Source organism: Micromys minutus (assembly GCF_963924665.1).
Source record: "Micromys minutus genome assembly, chromosome: 25".
NCBI lineage: Eukaryota > Metazoa > Chordata > Mammalia > Rodentia > Muridae > Micromys > Micromys minutus.
In genome coordinates this window covers 21,239,089-21,259,446 of record NC_137960.1, presented here as the reverse complement: position 1 = coordinate 21,259,446, position 20,358 = coordinate 21,239,089, and the positions used below count along the sequence as shown (strand labels likewise).

The following is a 20,358-nucleotide window of genomic DNA, read 5'->3' as shown; positions in this document are numbered from 1 at the left end:
TACATACTTGAGGCTGGAAATGGGCTCAGAACTCCCGTTACTGCTGTGAGTGTTCAGTCGGAAGGCATAGCACGCCTGGGGCTGAACACACTCTTGGTAAATGTCAATGCCCTTCCATTTCTGGCTTCCGTGACTACCTCCCTCTGTAGTCTTTAAGTTCCCCTAAGGAAGGAGGTATGTTTCATATTCACAGCACTTTGAGGAGAGGAGTGTTAAGTGGTATTTGCTGGACTTAATTTACCGCCCCCCTTTGGGAGCATCTTAGTTTTCTCTTCACGTTGGATTGAGATAAACCTTCACAAAACGGAGCACATAACCCACTAGATTGCCATTCGGTTATGACTTATTTCTTAGCGTTTGATACTCCGAGGATCAAATCATCCTTGGGAACTTAATTACATCCCGTAGAATCTTATTGACCTGTCTCATGGCATCACAGTTGTAGTGGGATTCTGCTGTGCCTGTAACTCATTGGTTACAGAACAAAAACGAACAAGTGTTTGCGGAACATGCCGCCCCGACTTCGCTCACTAACATTCAAGTGCTCTTTCCTCCTCGAATGAACTCAAGCTCCGAGAGATCTTCCTCTCTAAGTCCCTCTGGGTGACCAGCTCTTTGCAGATCCTCAGCAGACCTGTACAGGGCACGTCTCATGTCATGACAGGAACATGTGGAAGCAGCTCACTTTTCATACATTTGTTGGTTTCCAAGATTGGCATGTGAAAACTTGATTAAAAATGCCTTTGTTAGCATGTATTAATGATGGGTGACATTTTCATGCCATGTGTAATGTATTTGATAATATATGTCCTCTCCCAGTCACACGAAACTCTTCCCTCTCCTCAAGCTGAGAACTCTCCTTTCTCTCCCCATTCTCCCTCTCTCCCCCCCCCCCTCTTTCTAGGCATGCACCTTTTTGTACATGGATGTCGAGAGCAGAGGGCAACATCAGATGCCTTCCTAAATCATTCTCCACTGCATTAAAAAAATTTTAGATTCATTTAGTTAAAAATTATGTTATAATTTCATTATTTACCCACTTCCCTTCCCCCCCTTCCCATGTTTCTACCTCTGTTCTCATTCAAATTAATGGTATCTTTTCCTTTAATTGTTTTCACACACACACACACACACACACACACTTGGTGTGCTCTCCCTGAGGAAGACTATTTCTCTAGCTCTCAGCAACTAAGGAGCTGCCTGTGGTTCCCTGTTTAGGGTTGAGGCCTCCCAAGTTTCTCTCCTTTCACATGAACATGTCTATTGGTGTTTTTCTCATTCACTCACACGTAGGCAGCCAAGTGAGTGAGACTTTATGGGTGTAGCTTGTCTGACACTTCAAGGAGTCATAATCCCACAGCAAACAGTTCCTCTGGCTCTTGCCGTCTTTCTCCCACCCCCTTCTTCAGCAATGCTCTCTGAGCCCGAGGCGCAGGAGTGTTCGGTAGACGCTGGGACTGGGTTTCACAGCTCAGCACTAGGACTGGCTGTGGTTTTCTGTAATCACCACCATCTGTGCAAGGAGACGTTCCTTTGATGAGGGGTGAAACTACCCCTGTCTGTGGCCGTAAAGACAAGGACTTAGAATGTGACTCGGTCAGCTGGCTTAGTAAGGTGACAGAGAAGCTGGCTCCTTGGCTGGGCTGGCAGCCATTGATCTTGGGTGATTTCTCTGTGTTTCCCCGGTGTTGGGACCACAGGCTTGAACAGCCACACCTGGCTTTCCTGTGGACTGTCAGGATACAAACCCAGGTTCTCAAGGTTTTGTAGCATATATATTTTACTGACTGAAACCTCTCCCCAGCCCTAAGAACTTTATAATATTACTTTTTTTAAGACTTAAATTACACATTAAATTTTATTTTTGAGGGGTATCCTAACGCATGAACATCCTTTTATTTTGAATAATATATGCTCTTCTTGTTAGGATGAAGATGGAATGGACCTCTCATTCATGCACACTGGTCATATACATACAGTTTGTATCTTTTTATGATCATCCCTAATTAGTCCATTGGAAAAAAATTAGCATTTGTTGTCTCTGAATTATGGTTGGTAAAACGGAAGCACATTATTGGCTCCGTCAGCTCGAGGGGAATTTGAAGAACACGTGTCACCATTATAATCTGCCTTTCTTTTCATTTTCAGTTCCAAAGGACATTTGAGTCCCTTAAAAATGTTTCCAACAAAGCGGACCTTCAGAAAACTTACCAGAAGCTTGGGAAGGAACTGGCAAGCCTGGATTATTTAGCCTTCAAACGGCAGCAGGTAGGATTCGGTGCTCTCCCCTCCCCCTCCTGTGGAAAATATGAGCGATTCAGGCTTGCTGATGTCCCACCTGTCAGAGGTGCAGACAGGTCGGGAGACTCATCTCCTAAGGACTCGGGCAGAAATGGCTGTGTTCATCTCAACATCTGTGTGGTCCTGGCTTTTGGATGGGTCTGTTAGGGGTTTCTGCACAGGCCCTTTATTTCTTTTAAAGAAGATTCCCGAGGTTTTGTGAAGGTCTAACTATTCTTTGGTAATGACGGTTCAGCAGCACAAAGATCTATAATGGCGTGGCCACATGGCTTTTGTATTTGGTAGAGTATAACCAAGGGGGATTAAAACGAGCAAACAAACAAAAAACCAAAAACCAACCAACCAACCAGCCAACCAAAAACAACACCCAAAGACCAGAAAAAGGCTGTGGACGAACCTGCAAATCGAGGAAAGAGACTCACCCGTTTTCAACAGTAGCTTCTGATCTCTAGGTTTTCTTTTTGATCTTTGAAGATGAGGAAAGCCTCGTTAAATGTGCAAGGTTAAAAGGAAGTACTCTTAACAAGCCCATGTCTTTTGGCTAGCTTGGAGAGTCGCAAGCTAATCCAGGAGACAAATCAAACCTTTATAAGGTTTGCTCTGTAAGATCGGTGCTGTCCACACTCGGTCTTCACAATGACATAATGACACATTCCACGTGTCCTGGAGACCCACACGGCTGCAGCGGCTGGCCGTCCTTTTCAGGCAGAGTTAGCTGCAGTTCCTATATGGCCACTAGGTGTCAGGGTTGTCAAGCTTTTACCTCGTTGGAAGGTTTACTTGGATCAGCGCAGTCCCTTGTCTTTTAAATTAGATTGCAGGAAACTTGGGAACCTGCTCAGGGATAGCTGGTGTCTAGAGTCGTGGCTACATGGACGACCTGTCTGCAGAGAGTGTAATCGTCTCGCCGTTTCCCACAAGATCTGGGCCTTTTGTGTATGTGTTTTCAAAGCAGTATTTTTATTAAACCACATAAAGTTCATATGATTTAGCTTAGAAATTAGCCCAAGAATAGAATTGTTGTTCTAGGCTTGCTTTATTATAGATGTGAAAAGGCTTCTCTTCAAAAATGAGTATTTAACCTTTCTGTGGCCTTATTTCTTTAGGAGTTATATTTGTTTTATGGAACGTTATAGACTAAGGGCAAACGGATTATCCTGACAATACTTAATACAGAAAAAGAACATGATATGCATTCAAGTGTGTGTATGTGTGTGTGTGTGTGTGTGTGTGTGTTTAAACGGATGGTCTGGGTGTTAGTAGACGTAACACAGGGTGTCAGTGTTGCTGAGAGCTACCATAAACAATCCCCCAGTTCCTGCGGCTCAGCACCCACACCACGACGACGGATCACTTCTTTGGCCTTGAGTCGTTTTTTATTCAGTCCAGTTTTGTTCCCAAGATCATATTTTACCACCAAGGGGTGTTCGCGTTGACAGCCCGTTGTCACTACCTTCCTGCCCGATCCTTTCTCATTAGCTCGTTTCTGGCGATTAGATTCTTACATTAGCTAATTGCAAATGCGGAAGAAAGTGGGTAGTTTAAGGGCGGGGGTGGGGGAGGGCGGAGCTCTGGGAGGACCGCATGGGGGGAGGAGCTCTGGGAGGACCGCACCGAGGGCAGGTAACGGAGAGGAGATAGAGCACGGCCCGGGAATGTGTGCGCGCACACCACCCATGCTGCTCCCTAAGCCACTACGCAGCGGCACATAGTAGGACTAAAACATTCACGAACCGAGTCACTAACCGTCACAGCAGTACAGGGCAGTCAGTTTTAGCAGGAGCATCTGTAGATGAGACCGCTGGAGAGTTCAGGCCTAAGTCAGCTGGACTCCAAAGCAGAGCCTGGCTGGGCAGGGCTTCAGGTCAGAACCTCAGCATCTCTCTGACTGGGCAGCATCTGTCCTTTATCTCCCATCCCAGTTCCTTTAAGGCTCAAAGGAAAAAAATATCTGTCAAGCACACAGTGAAAAGTACTTTTTCTTTTTCTTTTTCGTCTTACTGGGAAAGATTCAGATCTCTGTAAAGTTGCTAATCCAGCAAGACAGCTTCCTCGTTGTTCGAGGAAGATGCAGAGACTTTTCACACTGACCGGTTTTCTGCTCCCGTGGTACCCACCGTTCTGTGTTGCAGCAGAATGCAAGCGGCGGTAGGACGGGGTCTGTCGTCACCACCTTCTTGGTGGACTGTTTCCCGTCATTTACCTGCTTGGACCTGATTCTATTGCATGTTCTATCTGCACCAGCTGCTGCGTGGATCCCGGATTTACGTATTAATCCGAGCAGTTATAAATCAAGACATCTCCTTGGGGCTTCGATTTTTATGAATAAAGTAAGGTTTACCAATTTAGACTATAACTTAATTTCTACCCTTAATGTTTACAATAGTGTTATAAAACACATCTCATTTTCACCCGCTTCTAAGTCCTTTGCTGCAAATCAAAGCTGACATGATTGAGTTGGGCGCTATATGGACTAAGACACATTTGTCTGTTGATGGGAATATATTTGAAATTAAAACGCCTCGCCTCAGATACGCACACACGTCAAAACACAGCACACACCTCGCTTCTTGTCTCCGTGAACACGACTGCTATTCTTGTTTCTGACCTTCATACAAGGTTTATCTAACTTGGTATTTAGACTACACAGCCCCCTTTCCGTTTATTACGTATTTAACTACCAATCAGTCTTTAAAGTCACACCGAAGCCTCGCTTCCCTCCGGACACCTCATCCAATGTACTTAGGTCAATATGTAACCTTCCTTCTTAGCATCTGCCCGTGAGACTCTAAGGAGTGTCAAGGGTGGGCTTTGTAATCATCCAGAATGTTTACGCTGCCTCAGGCACTTGACTTTCTTCTTTTAAAACTGGAGGCAAACGGTACCAGGCTGGAGCGTGTTTTGAGAAGATACGCTAAGGTGTAAAGAAAGCCCTTTAAAACGTGTAAACAGTTCAGCATAGCATCTAACACATTTAGTATTAATTGCCTTCATAATGTTGTTTGGTGTTGATCTCAGGAACCCACTTCTTAGATGTCTGTAAGGATGCCGCCTCTATTTATGTGCTCTTGCCCTGCACATAGGGTTTAGCTATTCTAAAACTAAAATACGGAGTGAGTTTTGGATGTGTGTGTAGTCTGGTGGCTGGTGACTACAGCCACAGAAAGAAAGTGCTGTCTCTCAAGGAGGGAGTTAGTACGGGGCTGGGTTCAGTGGGTAAAATGCTTTCTGCACTCACATTCAACCCTCAAAGTCCTGTGCTGAGGTGTGCGTCTTTAATCCAGAGTGCTTGGGAGATTGCCAGCTTGCCAGTCTAACCAAATTGGTGACCTTCAGGTCCAGTAAGACTTACTCCGGGGAGCCGAGGGTTACCGTGCAGACATGGCCAAGTCCAAGAACCACCCCACACACAACCAGTTTCACAAATGGCACAGAAATGGCATCAAGAAACCCAGGTCACAAAGATATGAATCTCTTAAGGGCGTGGACCCCAAGTTTCCGAGGAACATGCGTTTTGCCAAGAAGCACAACAAAAGAGGCCTGAAGACGATGCAGGCCAACAGTGCAAAGACAGTGAGCGCATGCGCAGAGGCCATCAGGCCCTTGTGAAGCCTGAGGCCATTAAGCCCAAGATGCCAAAGACCCCAGCCGCAAACTCAGCCGTCTGGCTTTCGTCGCTCACCCCAAGCCTGGGAAGAGGATCCAAAGCTACATGGCCAAGGGTCAGAGGCTCTGCGAACCAAAGCTCAAGGTTCAAAGCAAGGCAGAGGCCACAGTCCAGCTAAGGCCCAGGCTTCGGCTCCAGCTCAGGCTCCCAAAGGTGCCCAGGCCCCTGTGAAGGCTCCATAGAGAAGGCTCCTGCCAATGTGCAGACAGACGGACCGCTGTGACACACCCACCCACACACTACTGCAGATAACCAGTGCTTTATGCCATTTTTATAAAGAAACTTGAGACAAGGAAAAAAAAGAGTTACTCCTTCAACAAAGTTAGGCAGAGAGTGGTTGAAGAAGACACCTGACATAGACCTCTGTCTTCTTAATGCACACACGAACACACACATGCACAGATACACACACATGCTCACACATACACACACATGTTCACCATACACACACATGCTCACACACACACATGTTCACACGTACACATACACACATGCTTACACACATGCTCACACGCATGCTCACACATGCACACACATAAACACATACACACACACATACACACATATAAACACACACACACACACACAGTGGGCAGGGGATAGCAATATGCCTGCCTTTACAGTGATCTCTCTCAATGCACAGAACAATTACAACCCTCAGTGCTGGTGCTGATGTTTTCTCAGAGATTAGTGGTTCAGACACAACATCCCAGCTAAATTCCAGTTTGTGTAAAATGACGTCCTACATACCTAAGCCTTCTAGGTCACGTGCTCCGCACAAAATGACCCGTTTTAAATGATGGTGCTCAGGAGGGAACAACAGTTCTTCTCTTTTCTTAAACATCAGTGCCTTTCAGACAGCTAAATGACCAGAAGGAATAAAATATTCAGCAGAACTGAATCTGAGATAAAGTCCTATCAATGAAATGAATTAGAAATAAATGTCATGAAGTCTACTTTGTAAAACTGCCTGAGCTCTTAGGATTCCTTAGTGGTCTACAGTTCCTTGTCTAGGCCCTGAAATCATATACACGGAAGTAACAGTACACAGACGAAGCATGCTGTGTTTATGTATGTAGGCAGATTAAATAGGTAAATAAAAAATAAAAGAAATGCCTTTAGGTTAGTTAACAGTCTTCAATTAAAAAGTAAAATCCTACTTACTATTCTTCTGTCCTTTGCATAATAACCATCCAAATATGTCTTCAGTATGAATTGAAGACAGCGAAAGTGAACTTCTATACAATTTTGGTAAGAGTGCAAAACTTGCAGTAATTGTGGAAAACATATGGGAGCTTAAAAAAAAAAGACAGTATTAATCAATTGTGGAAAACACTATGGGAGTTCCTTTAAAAAAGCCAGGAATAATCAACATCAGTCCTGTTGATCTTTGTGGAGAAAGTATGGGCTCAGATTCCACTTACAGACTTAAGAAAAAGGACCCAAGTAGCACAGTCATTAAACTTTCACAGTGGTGGAAAGTTCTAAGCATGATGCTGGGGCAGGGGAGTCACCAACTGTCTTGTTCAAGTGTGAACATGTGAACCAGAGTAACAACTGGCCTGGCAAGATGTGCCTAGTGCAGGAGAGGAACCAGTGCTTTCTGATTAGACCGAAGACCTGCTGCATGGGATGGAACTTAGGCCTAGTTAACCATGTCCTGTTAACCATGGCTGGGTAGGTCCTAGGTCCTAAAAAAGAACCCAACACTACGATTATGCTTAATAGGTATAATAACAAATTACTCTCTAAGTGCTTTTCCTTATCCTCATAGATGATAGAGTCTCTCAACCTTCATCAGAGAAGATTTCCTTTTGCAGCAGATGGTAATCAGTACAGAGCTCTCCTCCCCCCCCCCCAAAAAAAACCTGTCAGTGTGCAGAGAACAAGATACCGTGGCACGCTCAGCTTTAAGATGCCCGCATCATCAGGGACCTAATACTCAGGACTAGTCACAGGTGAAAGGTCAGGTAATTGTAAGAGCCAGAAATCGTGAGCAGCTGCAGCAACAGCATTATTTGCTGGCGATGACAGGGCCGGTGCACACAAACGCAGAGTGGCTGTGTCTGAGTGCACAAAGCCAGGACAAAGTTCCACCATAGATAAGGGAGGAGGTCACGAAATCTCACCCCTTGCTGAGGACCTGTTGGTCACGGATGAACACTGGAAAGGGTCATTTTCTTGAGAGATGTGGTTCTTGAGAGGCTGGATACCCATGCTCCACACACACACACACACACACACACACACACACACACAGGACACTAAGTGGACTCCATCCATCTAAGAACAAAGTGTAGGATATTGGAAGAAGAAAGTGGTAGAGAGGCTGGTGTGTGTGTGTGTGTGTGTGTGTGTGTGTGCGCGCGTGTGAAATATCAAATAATAAAAATGGGACTAGTAAGTAGAAAATGTAAGAAATAAAAAAATTCAAAAATCTAAATAAAAAAAAAAGTAGAACCCCCACGAGACCCAGGGATTCAACTTCTGGGTGTATATTGTATATCCAAAGGGAATGCAGCTAGCGTCTCAAAGAGACAACCGAGTTACTGTGTTTACTGTAGCATCGATAGCAGCCAAGATGTAGAAGCAACCTAAGTGTTCCAAGTGGGTGCACGGATAAAGGAGTCAAGTGGCACATCACAGGCAGAAGCCCCCTCCCCAACCCCGGTAGCAAAGAAGAAGATGTAAGGTTCCAGCCACATAAAGATATATGGAGAGAAAGGAGTCAGGTGCCACCGTCCGGGGGTTGCCTCCTGACCAATGGAAGGCAGAGCGAGCCCTCATTTGGTTGCACACATTTTCTCTCAGACTATTGAAGATGAGCGTGCACGTGAAGTTATCGAGGTGCAGTCTAAGAACAAACAGAATTAGAGACTGGGGGATGGGCGGCTCAAAGCTTCAGAGGAACCCATAAGCAGGAGATTCACGTCAATGACCGTTGTTACATAAAATACATTAATTGCTCACTTGGGGAGAAGATCCGTCCCGTCTCATTCTGTGATGATTTCAGTTCCCTTGAAGGAATCCTGACTAAATGATGCCTTTTAAGAGTAAGCGAGCCAAAGACAGCTACATTAAAATATTCATGCCTATCTTAGATGGCGTTCTGTTCCTTATTTACCAAGTCAAGTAAAAATGATTATTTATGACACTTAGGAATCTTGCCTCTGAAGCTCTCCAAGCATTTCAGATCTCACCGAAGGATTCATTACAAGCTCTCTAAGATGTTGAATATGACAGTAGCACCGCATACCAAGATTCCATCCGCCCCCCAACACGATTCATTCTTTCAGACACACAGCTTATTGGTGCGCACACTGGAAAGATGGTATTATGCATATTTAAAACAGTCTTCCCCGTATGTAAAAACATGGAAGGGACTCAAACACCGCCCCCCCCCCGTATATGTACAGAAGATTTAGTCAAGATGCAGGACCAGCCTGGATGTCGAGCAACAGGTGAACAGAGAAAGAAACTGTACTTTATGTACAACAGCATTCTGTCCACCCATAAAGAAGAATCAAATAATGCTATTTGAAGAAAAATATATAGACCCCCATATACATATACAAATATACACACATACATACACACACACAAACACACATGAACACATGTACACACACAGAGGAATGCATCAATTATTCAGGGTTATTCTGAGTCAGCAGATTCTGAGTTATTCATATTCCCTAATCCAGCTATGGCCTTAGCCATCCAACCATTTTTCACTACTTCATAAACCACAGATCTTTTATGGGGTAATTTCCTTTCCTATAGTTAAAATCTGAAGAAAATTATGAGCCCTTTCCTTCAAAATGAGTGTTCTAAGAGACTCTCCCTCTAAATTTGATTTCTGCTTTGGCGGCTAACACTCAGGACTCGTACGCATCTTCTATTAAATTCGTAAGGTAAAGCCAGAGAGACACATTTTAAGTCAAAGGCACACGGTTCTGTTTCTGTCCGCTGTCTTCAGAGTTCAGTTTATTGATGTCACTTTGATCACTTAGGTGGGAGGCTGTTGAGCAGAGCACATTCCAGCTGATTTTCATGGACCAGCAAAGATTTATTAATTTCTTTTGCAAGGTTGTTTACTGCATGGTAACTTGCCTTGTAAGCAGCTTACGGCTCCTTTATAGTGGGGAATGTTTATTGAAATAGTTAAGGCTTTGTTATGGGTTGTTTTAAAGTTTACTAGGCTGATGGGCATATCGGAGGTGGAAAAACATTTCAGCCTTAGGTATGGTGGCTACTTGTACATGTCCTAGACCCCCCAAGCCCTAGACCCCCCAAGTTCTAGACCCCCCAAGTCCTAGGCCCCCCAAGTCCTAGGCCCCCCAAATCCTAGACCCCCAAGTCCTAGGCCCCCCAAGCCCTAGATCCCCCAAGTCCTAGACCCCCAAGCCCTAGATCCCCCAAGCCCTAGACCCCCAAGTCCTAGGCCCCCCAAGTCCTAGGCCCCCCAAATCCTACACCCCCAAGTCCTAGACCCCCCAAGTCCTAGACCCCCCAAGCCCTAGACCCCCAAGCCCTAGACCCCCCAAGTCCTAGACCCCCAAGCCCTAGACCCCCAAGTCCTAGACCCCCCAAGTCTGTAGGATTATCCATGAGAGCTGGCGTGGAGAGACCCAAATCCCAGGACAGTTAGTAGTGAAAACACCTTGACTCTTCTGAAGCTAACTTACTTTTAGCACAGACTAGTTGTGCAAGGTGGTGGGTCTCATGGACATGGTCACACCTGTACCCAGCGTGCAGGTGAAAGGACGCCTTGACTAAGCATGTTTTCCTGAAGCAGACACGGGTGAGCGGGTGTTTTGATATAGCACAGTGCACATATACGCAAGTGGGAAAAATACTCCTACACACAAAAATAAATGTTAAAAAATAATTAAGATAGTAATTTAATGTCTCTGGATATGTATACCCCCGAGTGGAACGGCTAGACCCCTCTGAGTTTTATTTTAGCATTTCGAGGACACCCCATGTGGTTTTTCACAGTAGCCTTACTAATTTACATTCCCACCAATTATAAGCATTGATTTTCCTGTTAGTTATGTCTAGCATTTAGCATATTGAATTTTTTTGTTATAGCCATCTCAATAATTAGTGGTGATAGCATGTTTTGGTTTTGGTTTGCAGGGTGACGAGTGTTACCGAGCATCATTGGGAACACCCACTGGGCATCTTCACTCTTCCTTATTATTATTATTATTATTGTTGTTATTTTACTTAGTCACAGAAAGGTGTCTGTGCTGGTCACTTCGGGACTGACTTACTTGGTTATCTCCCGAGTTCTTTATGTGCTTGATATCAGTTGTGGATTGTATTAATGGTAGCCATTCTGACTGGAATGAGACAGAATCTCAAAATGGTTTTAACTTGCATTTTATTTTGGTTAAGGAGGTTGCATATTTCCCCAAATGTTTACTGGCCATTCTTGTTTCTTCTCTCGAGAACCATTTCATTTTTAACGAGTAGATGGTGTTCCTCTTGGTATTTGGTATTAAAAAATGTTTTCTCCTTACCTGGTTCTTTCATCAACCGGTAAAGAGACATTGCTGCACATTTCCCCCATCAGCCCACTGTTAAAAGTCGGCGTTCACGTTCTATAATATCTAATGACATTAAACGTGCTCATCCCATATTTTCTCCTAATTTGCCATGTGCTATTCCTTCGGGAGATGCACCTTCTTCTCACTTCCGATCACACCATCTTCATCATCATCTTTAACTGTGCTATCAAACATCCCACAGCTCTTCCTTAACGCTATTAAAATTTTAACTCCCCTCCCCCCCAGTTTGTTGTTCTCTACTAGCATCGAGTCTTCTAATGATAGTAAGTTCAAGCTGCTGCTGGACCTCCATGAAGGTGGAGTGTTTGTAGGTCCAAAGGAATCACCCTGCAAATACAGATATTCTGAAGTATTCTTCAGTCTTACTCGAAGTGTCTGTGGACTTTTCAGCTTTCTGTTGGGACATTGCTTAGACAGATCCATAACTTCTTCACAGTCCAAGGTTGTTTCCCTGGGTGGGGAGCCTTCCTGTCTTTACAACAAATGTTTACATAATGTCATGCTTCATTACATGTTTTCTTTCTTTTCTTCTTTAAAAAATTATTATTATTATTATTATTATTATTATTATTTTACTTAGTTACTTTACATCCCATTCATTGCTCCCTATCCTGGTCACTCCCTGCCATAATCCTTTCCCCTTTCTACTCCCCTTCTCCTCTGAGCAGGTGACCTCAACCACCCCCTACCCCCACACCTTCACCTGCTCACCCTGGCACTGCAAGTCTCCTGGAGGCTAGGTGCATCCTTTTCCACTGATGCCGGACAAGGCGGCCCAGCTAGATGAACGTATCCCACATACAGGTAACAGGATAGCTCTGATCCAGTTACTTGGGACCCACAAGAAAACCAAGCTGCACGTCTGCTACATACGTGCCTAGCCCAGGCGCTCGTAGCTTCGTTGTTTCTGGTCTTCAGTGAAGGGCAAACTTGGTCTACTTGCCACTGGAAAGCTGTTTACCTGTGAGTTGTTTCACCAGACTCACATGCCTCAGCTCGTGGTCTCCCCATACTTCAGCTTTTCACTGGTAGCATCAGACAGCTCTCCCCAAACCTCTTCAGTTTGATATCAACCGAACTGTGCTGGCTTAGTTTTATGTCTAATTTAACACAAGCTAGAGTCTCGGGAGAAGAGTCTTAATTGAGAGGAGTCTCAAGATCAAGCGTAGGCAAGCATGTAAGACATTTTAAAAAAATTAGTGATCAATAGGGGAGGGACTCGTCCATTGTGGGCGGGACCATTCCTGAGCAGGTGGCCCTGGTTTCTCATAAGAGAAAAGCTGAGCAAGCCATGGGGAGCAAGCCAGTGAAGCACCCCTCCATAGCCTCTGCATCAGCTCCTTCATACAGGTTCCTGCCCTGGGTGAGTTTCTGTCTGGACCTAACTTGGAGGATGAACGGTGATCTGGAAGCATAAGCAAAGCAAACCGTTTCCTTCCGGAGTTGCTTTTGGTCGAGGTGTTTTATCAAAGCAACAGGAACCCTAAGACACTCACAGAGAGTATCTCATTGGTTGTCCTCACTTCCTCCATGTGCCTTTTTAGTGGCTTTTGAATTCTTTGTATGTGCTAAGATTAATCACTGTCAGTTGCATAATTGGCAAATATTCTCTCCCATTCTGTCTGCTGATTGTTCCTTTGGCTGTGCGGAAGCTTTATAATTTTATGTAACCCTCCTTACCAGTTCCTAGTCTTATTTCCTGTGCAATTAAAGTTTCTTTTCCTCTTCTTCAGAAAATCCTTTCCTGTACTTATATCTTGAGGTTGTCTGCCTACGTTTTCCTGGCAGTTTCAGATTTTACATTAAGGTCTTTGATCCACCTTGAATCGATTTTCCTGCAGGGTGAGAAACATGGACTTAATTTTAATTTCATTTAATTCTTTTACTTGTGGTTCCCCCCAGCATTTTATTATTATCATTTTTCTAAAGTGTGTTTGTACCTCTTCCTATTTTTACTTTATTCTTGCTGACTGAGGATTGAACTTGGGATCCTATGTGCACTAGCTACACAGTCTACCAACTGAACTCATCCCCAGCTCCACCCAATGTATAGTTTTGACACTTTCATGGACCAGTAGGTATCTCTAGAACCCCCAAACCCTCAGCTTCCCCTCTGTTTTGCTGGGTAATTCTAGTTTTCAACTTTGTTAATTGAAACACACAGACACACAGACACACACACACACACACACACACACACACACACACACCCATTTACTTTGTCACTGAATGTTCTATTTCTACCACCATCTTAGCTGTTCCTTTTTTTTTTTTAATTAATTCTTTTTTCATTGTCAATGATTCCCAGTTTTTTCCGGAGTATATTTGTGACCATGTACCTGTGTTGTTTCAGTTCAACATTTTTATTTTTACGGCTGCTGGGGTCATAGCTTCTCTGCAGTGGAGAGGGATTCCTTTCGCCATTTAGAAGCTGAGCAGAGCTGTACTCTGTGTCTTCCTCACTGGAGCTGTTTTTGGCATGAAATCTCAGAGTGGTTATCCTTCCTCCTTCCAGACAGAAGGGGAAGCCTGGCAGGCAACGAGCCCCTCTAAGTACCAGCTTCACAGCTCCCTGCAGATCTCCCATCTGTTCTCTTGTTCGGTGGCAGTTCACAACTGGAGACCTTCTTCCTCTCTTTAGTCTGTGGTCCAGAGTGGGCCGTGTGGGGGAGTGGGCTCTTGGGTTTCCCCCTCCTCTGCTCCCCGATTCGGGACGCTAAGTCAGAGTCTGTTGCTTGAGTATACATCTAACCTTTAGGACGTCTGTATTTCATCATTTCCTCCCTTTTCCAGTTGACAGTGATCCTGATCCCTTCCCTGTCCTCCATTGTCACTCCCACGATTCTGGGAGACCCGTGGAGATTCAGGAGAGTGCCATTTGTCCCCATTCTGCACTGACCTTCCTGAAGACCCAGAGTGGTTTCTTACGATAGAGAGACACCCTCATTCCTGACTCGAGGGTCCCTCATTGCATTTCCTCCATTGTTTTGGCTAAGATTTGCAGAATTGCACTGACCAGAGGTGGTAGGAGTAAACATCCTTGTTTTGCTTCTAATTTTGTAGGAAACACTTTCAATTTTTAACTCCAAGTGAAACACTGTCCTTTATTAGGTTAAAATATGTTTTATTCCCCATATCTAGTTTTTTTTTTCTTGAGAAATTTATTGTTATGAAAGACTTTCTTCCTAATGACAGTGGATTTTATGAGATTTTCCTACATGGACTGAGACATTCATTTGGTTCTGTACGGTGCTCTGTTCACAAAGTATAGCATGTTCATTAATTCACATATGTCAAACTACTCTTTTGTTCTGGGGACAAATCCCACTAGATTGTGGTTGGTGGCAGACGTGGATGTTTCTCTCAGTGCATCTCTTCATAAATAAGGTTGTTATAAATGTTTTATAAGGAATGGAATTGTACAAGGTCATTTGACTTATCTAGGTTGGCAAACCATATTATATTTATTGGATCAGAGGAGTTTGGTGTGTTCTTTGATGTGACTACTTAATTTAGCTCACAGGATGTGGTGGCAGAACACATAAAGCCGCCACAGAGTTGGGATGTGTGTGTGTCTAAGGGTTGACAACAACATGCCAAGGGGAAGTGAGTGAAAACAACACGCCGGGGCGGTCATATCCACCCGGGACAAAAACAACAGGGGTGGCAGAGTGAACCGTGCTTGAGTTCACAGAGGCGGTGTAAGGCCACCAAGTTGGAGACCCCAGCAGTGCCAGATGGTCCTGCTGGGGAACCTGCAAAGCATGTGATAAAAGGTTCAGCCACTTTTTAATATTTATCAAAGACAACTGGCATGCAATGTTCTTTTCTGGTACTGTCTTCATCCGGCTTTCATATCAGGATTATGCTGGCCTTATAGAATTGGTTTGAAGGCGGCTACTCCCTTTAAGTCTTTTGGAAGGATTTGCAAAGGATCGGCATTAGCCCCACCTTAAGTGACTTCTAGATTCGGAAGTGAGCCTCCAGGCCCAGGGCTTTTCTTTGATGGAGACTCTGTTGCTGCTACTGTCACTGTCAACTTCTTCTTCCCCAGACAGGGTCTCAGCATTTAGCCCGGACCTTCTGGAACTCACTGTGTATACAAGGTTGGCCTCAACCTCAGAGACCCTGCCTGTCTGTGGCTCCGGAGATTACTGTGACTGCCTCCTTAATCTTCCTACTTATTAACCTACTCAAATTTTCTTTATCTTCATGGTTATTTTCGTAGATCAGTCTTTGTGGAGTGCATCTCTCTGGAAATGCGTCCATTTCTTCTAGACTACCTAACTTATCGGCACATTCATAGCTGTCTCTCACGAGCCTTTGAATGTCCATGGAATAAATTCTATTTTTTTCCTCCATCATTCCTTATTTATTTGCAGTGTAGCTAAAAGTCTGTCGTTTTAATTTATCGTTTTAGTTCTAGTTTTGAAACTCACATTTCATGTGAAAGGACAGAATATGTTTTTGTAGACCGTAATATTTCAATCGCTGTAGAAACTGTCTTTGGTGTCCTACCTCGTCACAAATTAAAGAGGACAGAGTGCATGTAAGAGCAGTTCAAAGGGATGAAGAAGAGGAAAAAAAGAAAAGGAGGAGGAGGAAGAGATAAGAAGAAAAGAAGAAAAAATAAGAAGAAAAGAGAAGGAAAAGAAAGAGGTAGAAGAAGGAGAAGAAGGAGAAGGAGGAGGAAGAGGAGGAGGAGGAGAAGAAGAAGAAGAAGATGAAGGTGGTCATTCTTAGCCCCGGATTGTCCACTTGGAATTGGTCAAACTGGCAGGAGCACTGGAACTCCCTCAGCAGCTTTTGTTCTAAAGAATAAGGCTGAGTCACCACTTACCATGTAAGTCAAGAAAACCATCTCCAACGTATGAAGCTCACGTGTCCAGGTGTGTGTCTCCCTTTGCATTGAGAAGGACGTCATGGTGATCTGCGCTGTGTCCTCGTCAGGTGAGAACATCACTGCTATTGTCACCACTTCTGCTGTTAATGGTGGCCCTAGGAGAGTGTCTACTGTGCTACTAGCTAAATTTCAGGAGGATTAGGGCTGCTCAGATGAGGCCAGAGCTCTGAAAGTGGACTTTAAATACATGCACAGCCTTGCAGCCTTCCGTTTGTCAGGAGCTAATGGCCAGAGGGCTGATTTAATATGCAAGGGAAGTTCAGTTTGCTCCTTTATTTTTAAAAAACAACATACTAATTTTTTTTGTCTCTGTGATAGATCTGGACAGATTCTGGCTTGCATACTTTAAAAGAAACTAATCAACTTTTACATTGTGTCTTGTTCTCCAAACCCAGCCTGCTATAGAAACCCTTTCTGCTGAAATACATTTGGGGGAGGAGAAAGACCAAGGGCTTCCTGGGTGTGTTCCACTCAGCGGTGCAGAAGTTTCACACAGATTTGGTTTCACTCTCATAGACTGGTTTCCAGAAGCAATAAAATAAATCAGTGTCATCAGTATTTTTCAGAGTCAGAATTCCATTTAAGATTGGGCATCTTAGAATTTTTATAAGTAGCTGTTCTATGGCCGAATGGTGATACTCACTGATTAAATAAGCTATATCGAGTGGGACAATTTTAGTATCATTTACTATATCAAGATATCTCAGTACCAAGCTGTAATGCACATCGTGTTTTTCTTTTTATTTCTGAGTCTAATTTTTCATTTTTTTTGGGGGGAGGCTGTAAGCATACAGAGTTATCACACACTAATATTATCAATATAAACACAGCTCCTAATATTATAGCATCTGGTAGCATCACAGTTCAGTATATATCATCAACTCCATTATAAAAGCTTTGTTCCAAAAGAGCTGTACGGGCCTATTAGACAGATCTGCAATTACATAGGTAATGGTCTGTGGCTGCCTCACAGCCCCGGCAGATGACCCGTGGCAGAATGTTGTATGGCATGTTTGATTGGAAGTACTTCGATTTCAGGATGAAGCTGTTTACATTATTTTCAGGTTTTTTTTTTTTTTTTTGTCCTTTGTCTGCTTCCAAATGTTAATTGCATATTTTATTCTAACTGGTTAGCGTAATGACAAAGATTCATAGTCCTCTGTAATCAACTGTTTTGGCCATTTTTTTTTTTTCAATTTTTATGTGAAAGTCATGGACAATAATTGCGGTCCTCTTGGTGGTTTCGGTAATGAGCATGCCAGCAGCAAGGAAACAGAGGCAAAGGTGTATACTGTCACCTTCGCTGGCCTCAGGAGGCGTCCCTAATGTAGGAACTGTAGCTTAGGCAAACTGATGCGGGGAAGAATTTCAGGACTAGCCGCTGTGAGGCATAGTTGAGGTTTTGTTAAAAAGAGGAAGATGATCAAGAAATGGATCAAACCACACTTCAGAGTGTGGGTAGCTTCTGAAGAGCACAGTCACAGTTTACTAAAGGCTGCTTACAGCTCTTACTACTTTATGCATACGGGTGTTTTGCCTATGTGTGTCTGTGCACTATGCATGTGCAGTACCCATGGAGGCCAGAAGAGGGCGTCATATCCTTTGTGACTGGAGGCAGTTGTGAGCTGCCAGGTGGGTGCTGAGAGTCAAGCCTGGGGCCTGGAAGACCACCAGTGTTCTTAGTCATTGAGCCATTTCTCCAGCCTTGACATTTACAGGTTCTAAACTCTAAGGGTGCCTTAGTTTCCAGTGCTACGTAGAAACACCACGACGGAGGCAACACTTAGAAAGGCAAATATTTAACTAAGTTTCAGAGGGTCAGTCCATTATCATCATGGGAGGAAGCATGGCAGCGTGCAGGCAGACATGGTGCTGGAGGAGCTGAGACTTCTACATCTTGATTGGAAGGTGAAAACCGGAACCCTTAGGCAGCTAGGAGGAAGGTCTCTTCTGCAATGGGGTGACCTCCAAAGCAGACTCCCATAGTCACACAACACACTCCCTACATCAAGGCCACACCCCTAACAGTACCACTCGCTAGGGGCCATGAATATTCAAACCCCCACAAAGGGTCAAGGGGAAAAATGATGTTAGAAAAGATAGTACACACCCAAGCGTGGGTATTGGCTCCTTAAGGAAGAGTCACAAACATCTTCACAACAGCCATCTGTGCCACTTGGGCTTTTCTTAGGTTACATCACAAAAAGCTTGCTGAGAGACATTGTTCCTCTCTCTCTCTTTTGGTAAATAATCTGGGTAAACTGTACGTCTGATCAGGTAAAAAACGGGAGCCACAAGGGCTGCATACGGAGGTCGGTATAGACGGGTATTTTCGGTGCAGGCAGACATGCAGGCCTGCAGCTGGGGAAGACGGAAGGCCTTGAGTTGTTGTTAGTTGTGCTGGAACTCTTCTTGCTAAGATGGCAAGAGGCTTGAAGCAGACTCCCCGGTGAGGACCTTCTTCACTTTCTCAAGTTCCCCAAAACGTCCCGCCTTTCTATCTAAATCACACGTGAATGTGGAGAAATTAAACATAGAAAGCAACTCACCAAATTTTTGGAGTCTCCTTTCAGTTACCTTCTCCCCCCACCTACTCCCCTCCCTCGTTCTCTCTTCTCTTCTTTCCTCTCCTCTTGTCGACCAAACGTGGCCTTATGTGTGTGAGACAAGTGACTCACCACAGCAGTTCCCGGGGCCGTCAGAGAGTAACGTCCGCAGAAGCACGCACCAAGCTCTTACACTAGACTGAAAAGCCAGTAATGACCTAGAACAGCACGAGTAATTGGCTTTAAAAAAAGTATGTAAATTATAGTGTTTATTATTTTTTTAAAATGTATTTTGGTGTTAAAGCATTCATTTTGAGAGTTACTGAACAGAAAATGGTACTTCCACTTCAGAATAATAAAAAAGCAGTTAAGGTAGACACATAGGTTATGGAGGGTGAACTGTATGTTGTCTTGAACTTCTCTTAAGAGCCTATTAGAAGAGATATAGGCACTGGAAATGATATATAACTTACAGTTATCAATTAGAACTATGGTCGGTGTCCTTGTTTGCGACCCCTCATTGTGAACTTATTCCAAAATCGATGGAATTGGGGAAGTGCTAAGAGGTCATTGGCTTGTTTTTGCCCTAAATGGTTTGATATCACCCCTTCTCCCAACCAAAGGTCATAAGTCATCATGGAAGAGGGGGCAAAAAGACAGCCAGAGGAGGTCGGTGAGCACAGGGCACAGAGGCATCCGCACATACAGGTTCCTGGCAGTTATGACAGCAGGCAGCACTCATGAGCCCGAGCAATAACAAAGTGTAAAGTCCCAGCATGGAGAGGGGATGTTGATTTGAAGACTTACTACTAGTTGGAGAGTTATGGGGAAATGATAGCAGCCAGGAGAGGAAGAGCCAGTTTTCCTTAAGGATGTAGCTTCTGGTGCTACCAACACACACACTCTCTCTCTCTCTCTCTCTCTCTCTCACACACACACACACACACACACATGCACACACACCATTTAGTTATGTTTATGTGTGTGTGAGTGTGTGTATATGTGTGTGTGAGTGTTTATGTATGTGTGCGTGTGAGTGTGTGAGTGTGTGTGTGAGTATGTATGTGTGTTTAAGGCCATGTTGTAATCCCAGAACAGGGAAGGCAAAGACAGTTGTATTTTGGGGTGTCTTGGCCATCTAGCCTGCCCTATTTGGTGAGTTCCAGGCTAGTTAGATGCCCTGGTGGGTTGACCAGGTTTCACTGGAAGACTACACACCTAGGAATATATGGTGGCACACATTGGACTTCATGGATTTTAGAAAAGAAAGGGGGTAAGCACAAAGTTGGGTGGGTAGGAAACAGGGGTAGAGTGTGGATCGGAGAGAAGCTGGGGCAGGAGGTGAATATAATCAAAACACAATGTTTG

General features: G+C 44.2%; 1 protein-coding gene across 2 annotated transcripts in view; it reads left to right on the top strand.

Annotated features, from left to right (window-relative positions):
- The window catches only part of CTNNA3 (catenin alpha 3), a gene marked incomplete at both ends in the record, with an annotated part of 1,359,521 nt that overhangs the window by 54,950 nt on the left and 1,284,213 nt on the right, over window positions 1–20,358 (top strand). The window contains one exon of one of the 2 annotated variants that reach the window (XM_080937546.1): window positions 2,149–2,278. In XM_080937546.1, coding sequence (XP_080793672.1) covers window positions 2,149–2,278 — 130 coding nt within the window. The remainder of the gene's footprint in view (window positions 1–2,148; window positions 2,279–20,358) is intronic. The other variant, XM_080937545.1, reaches the window with a different exon arrangement.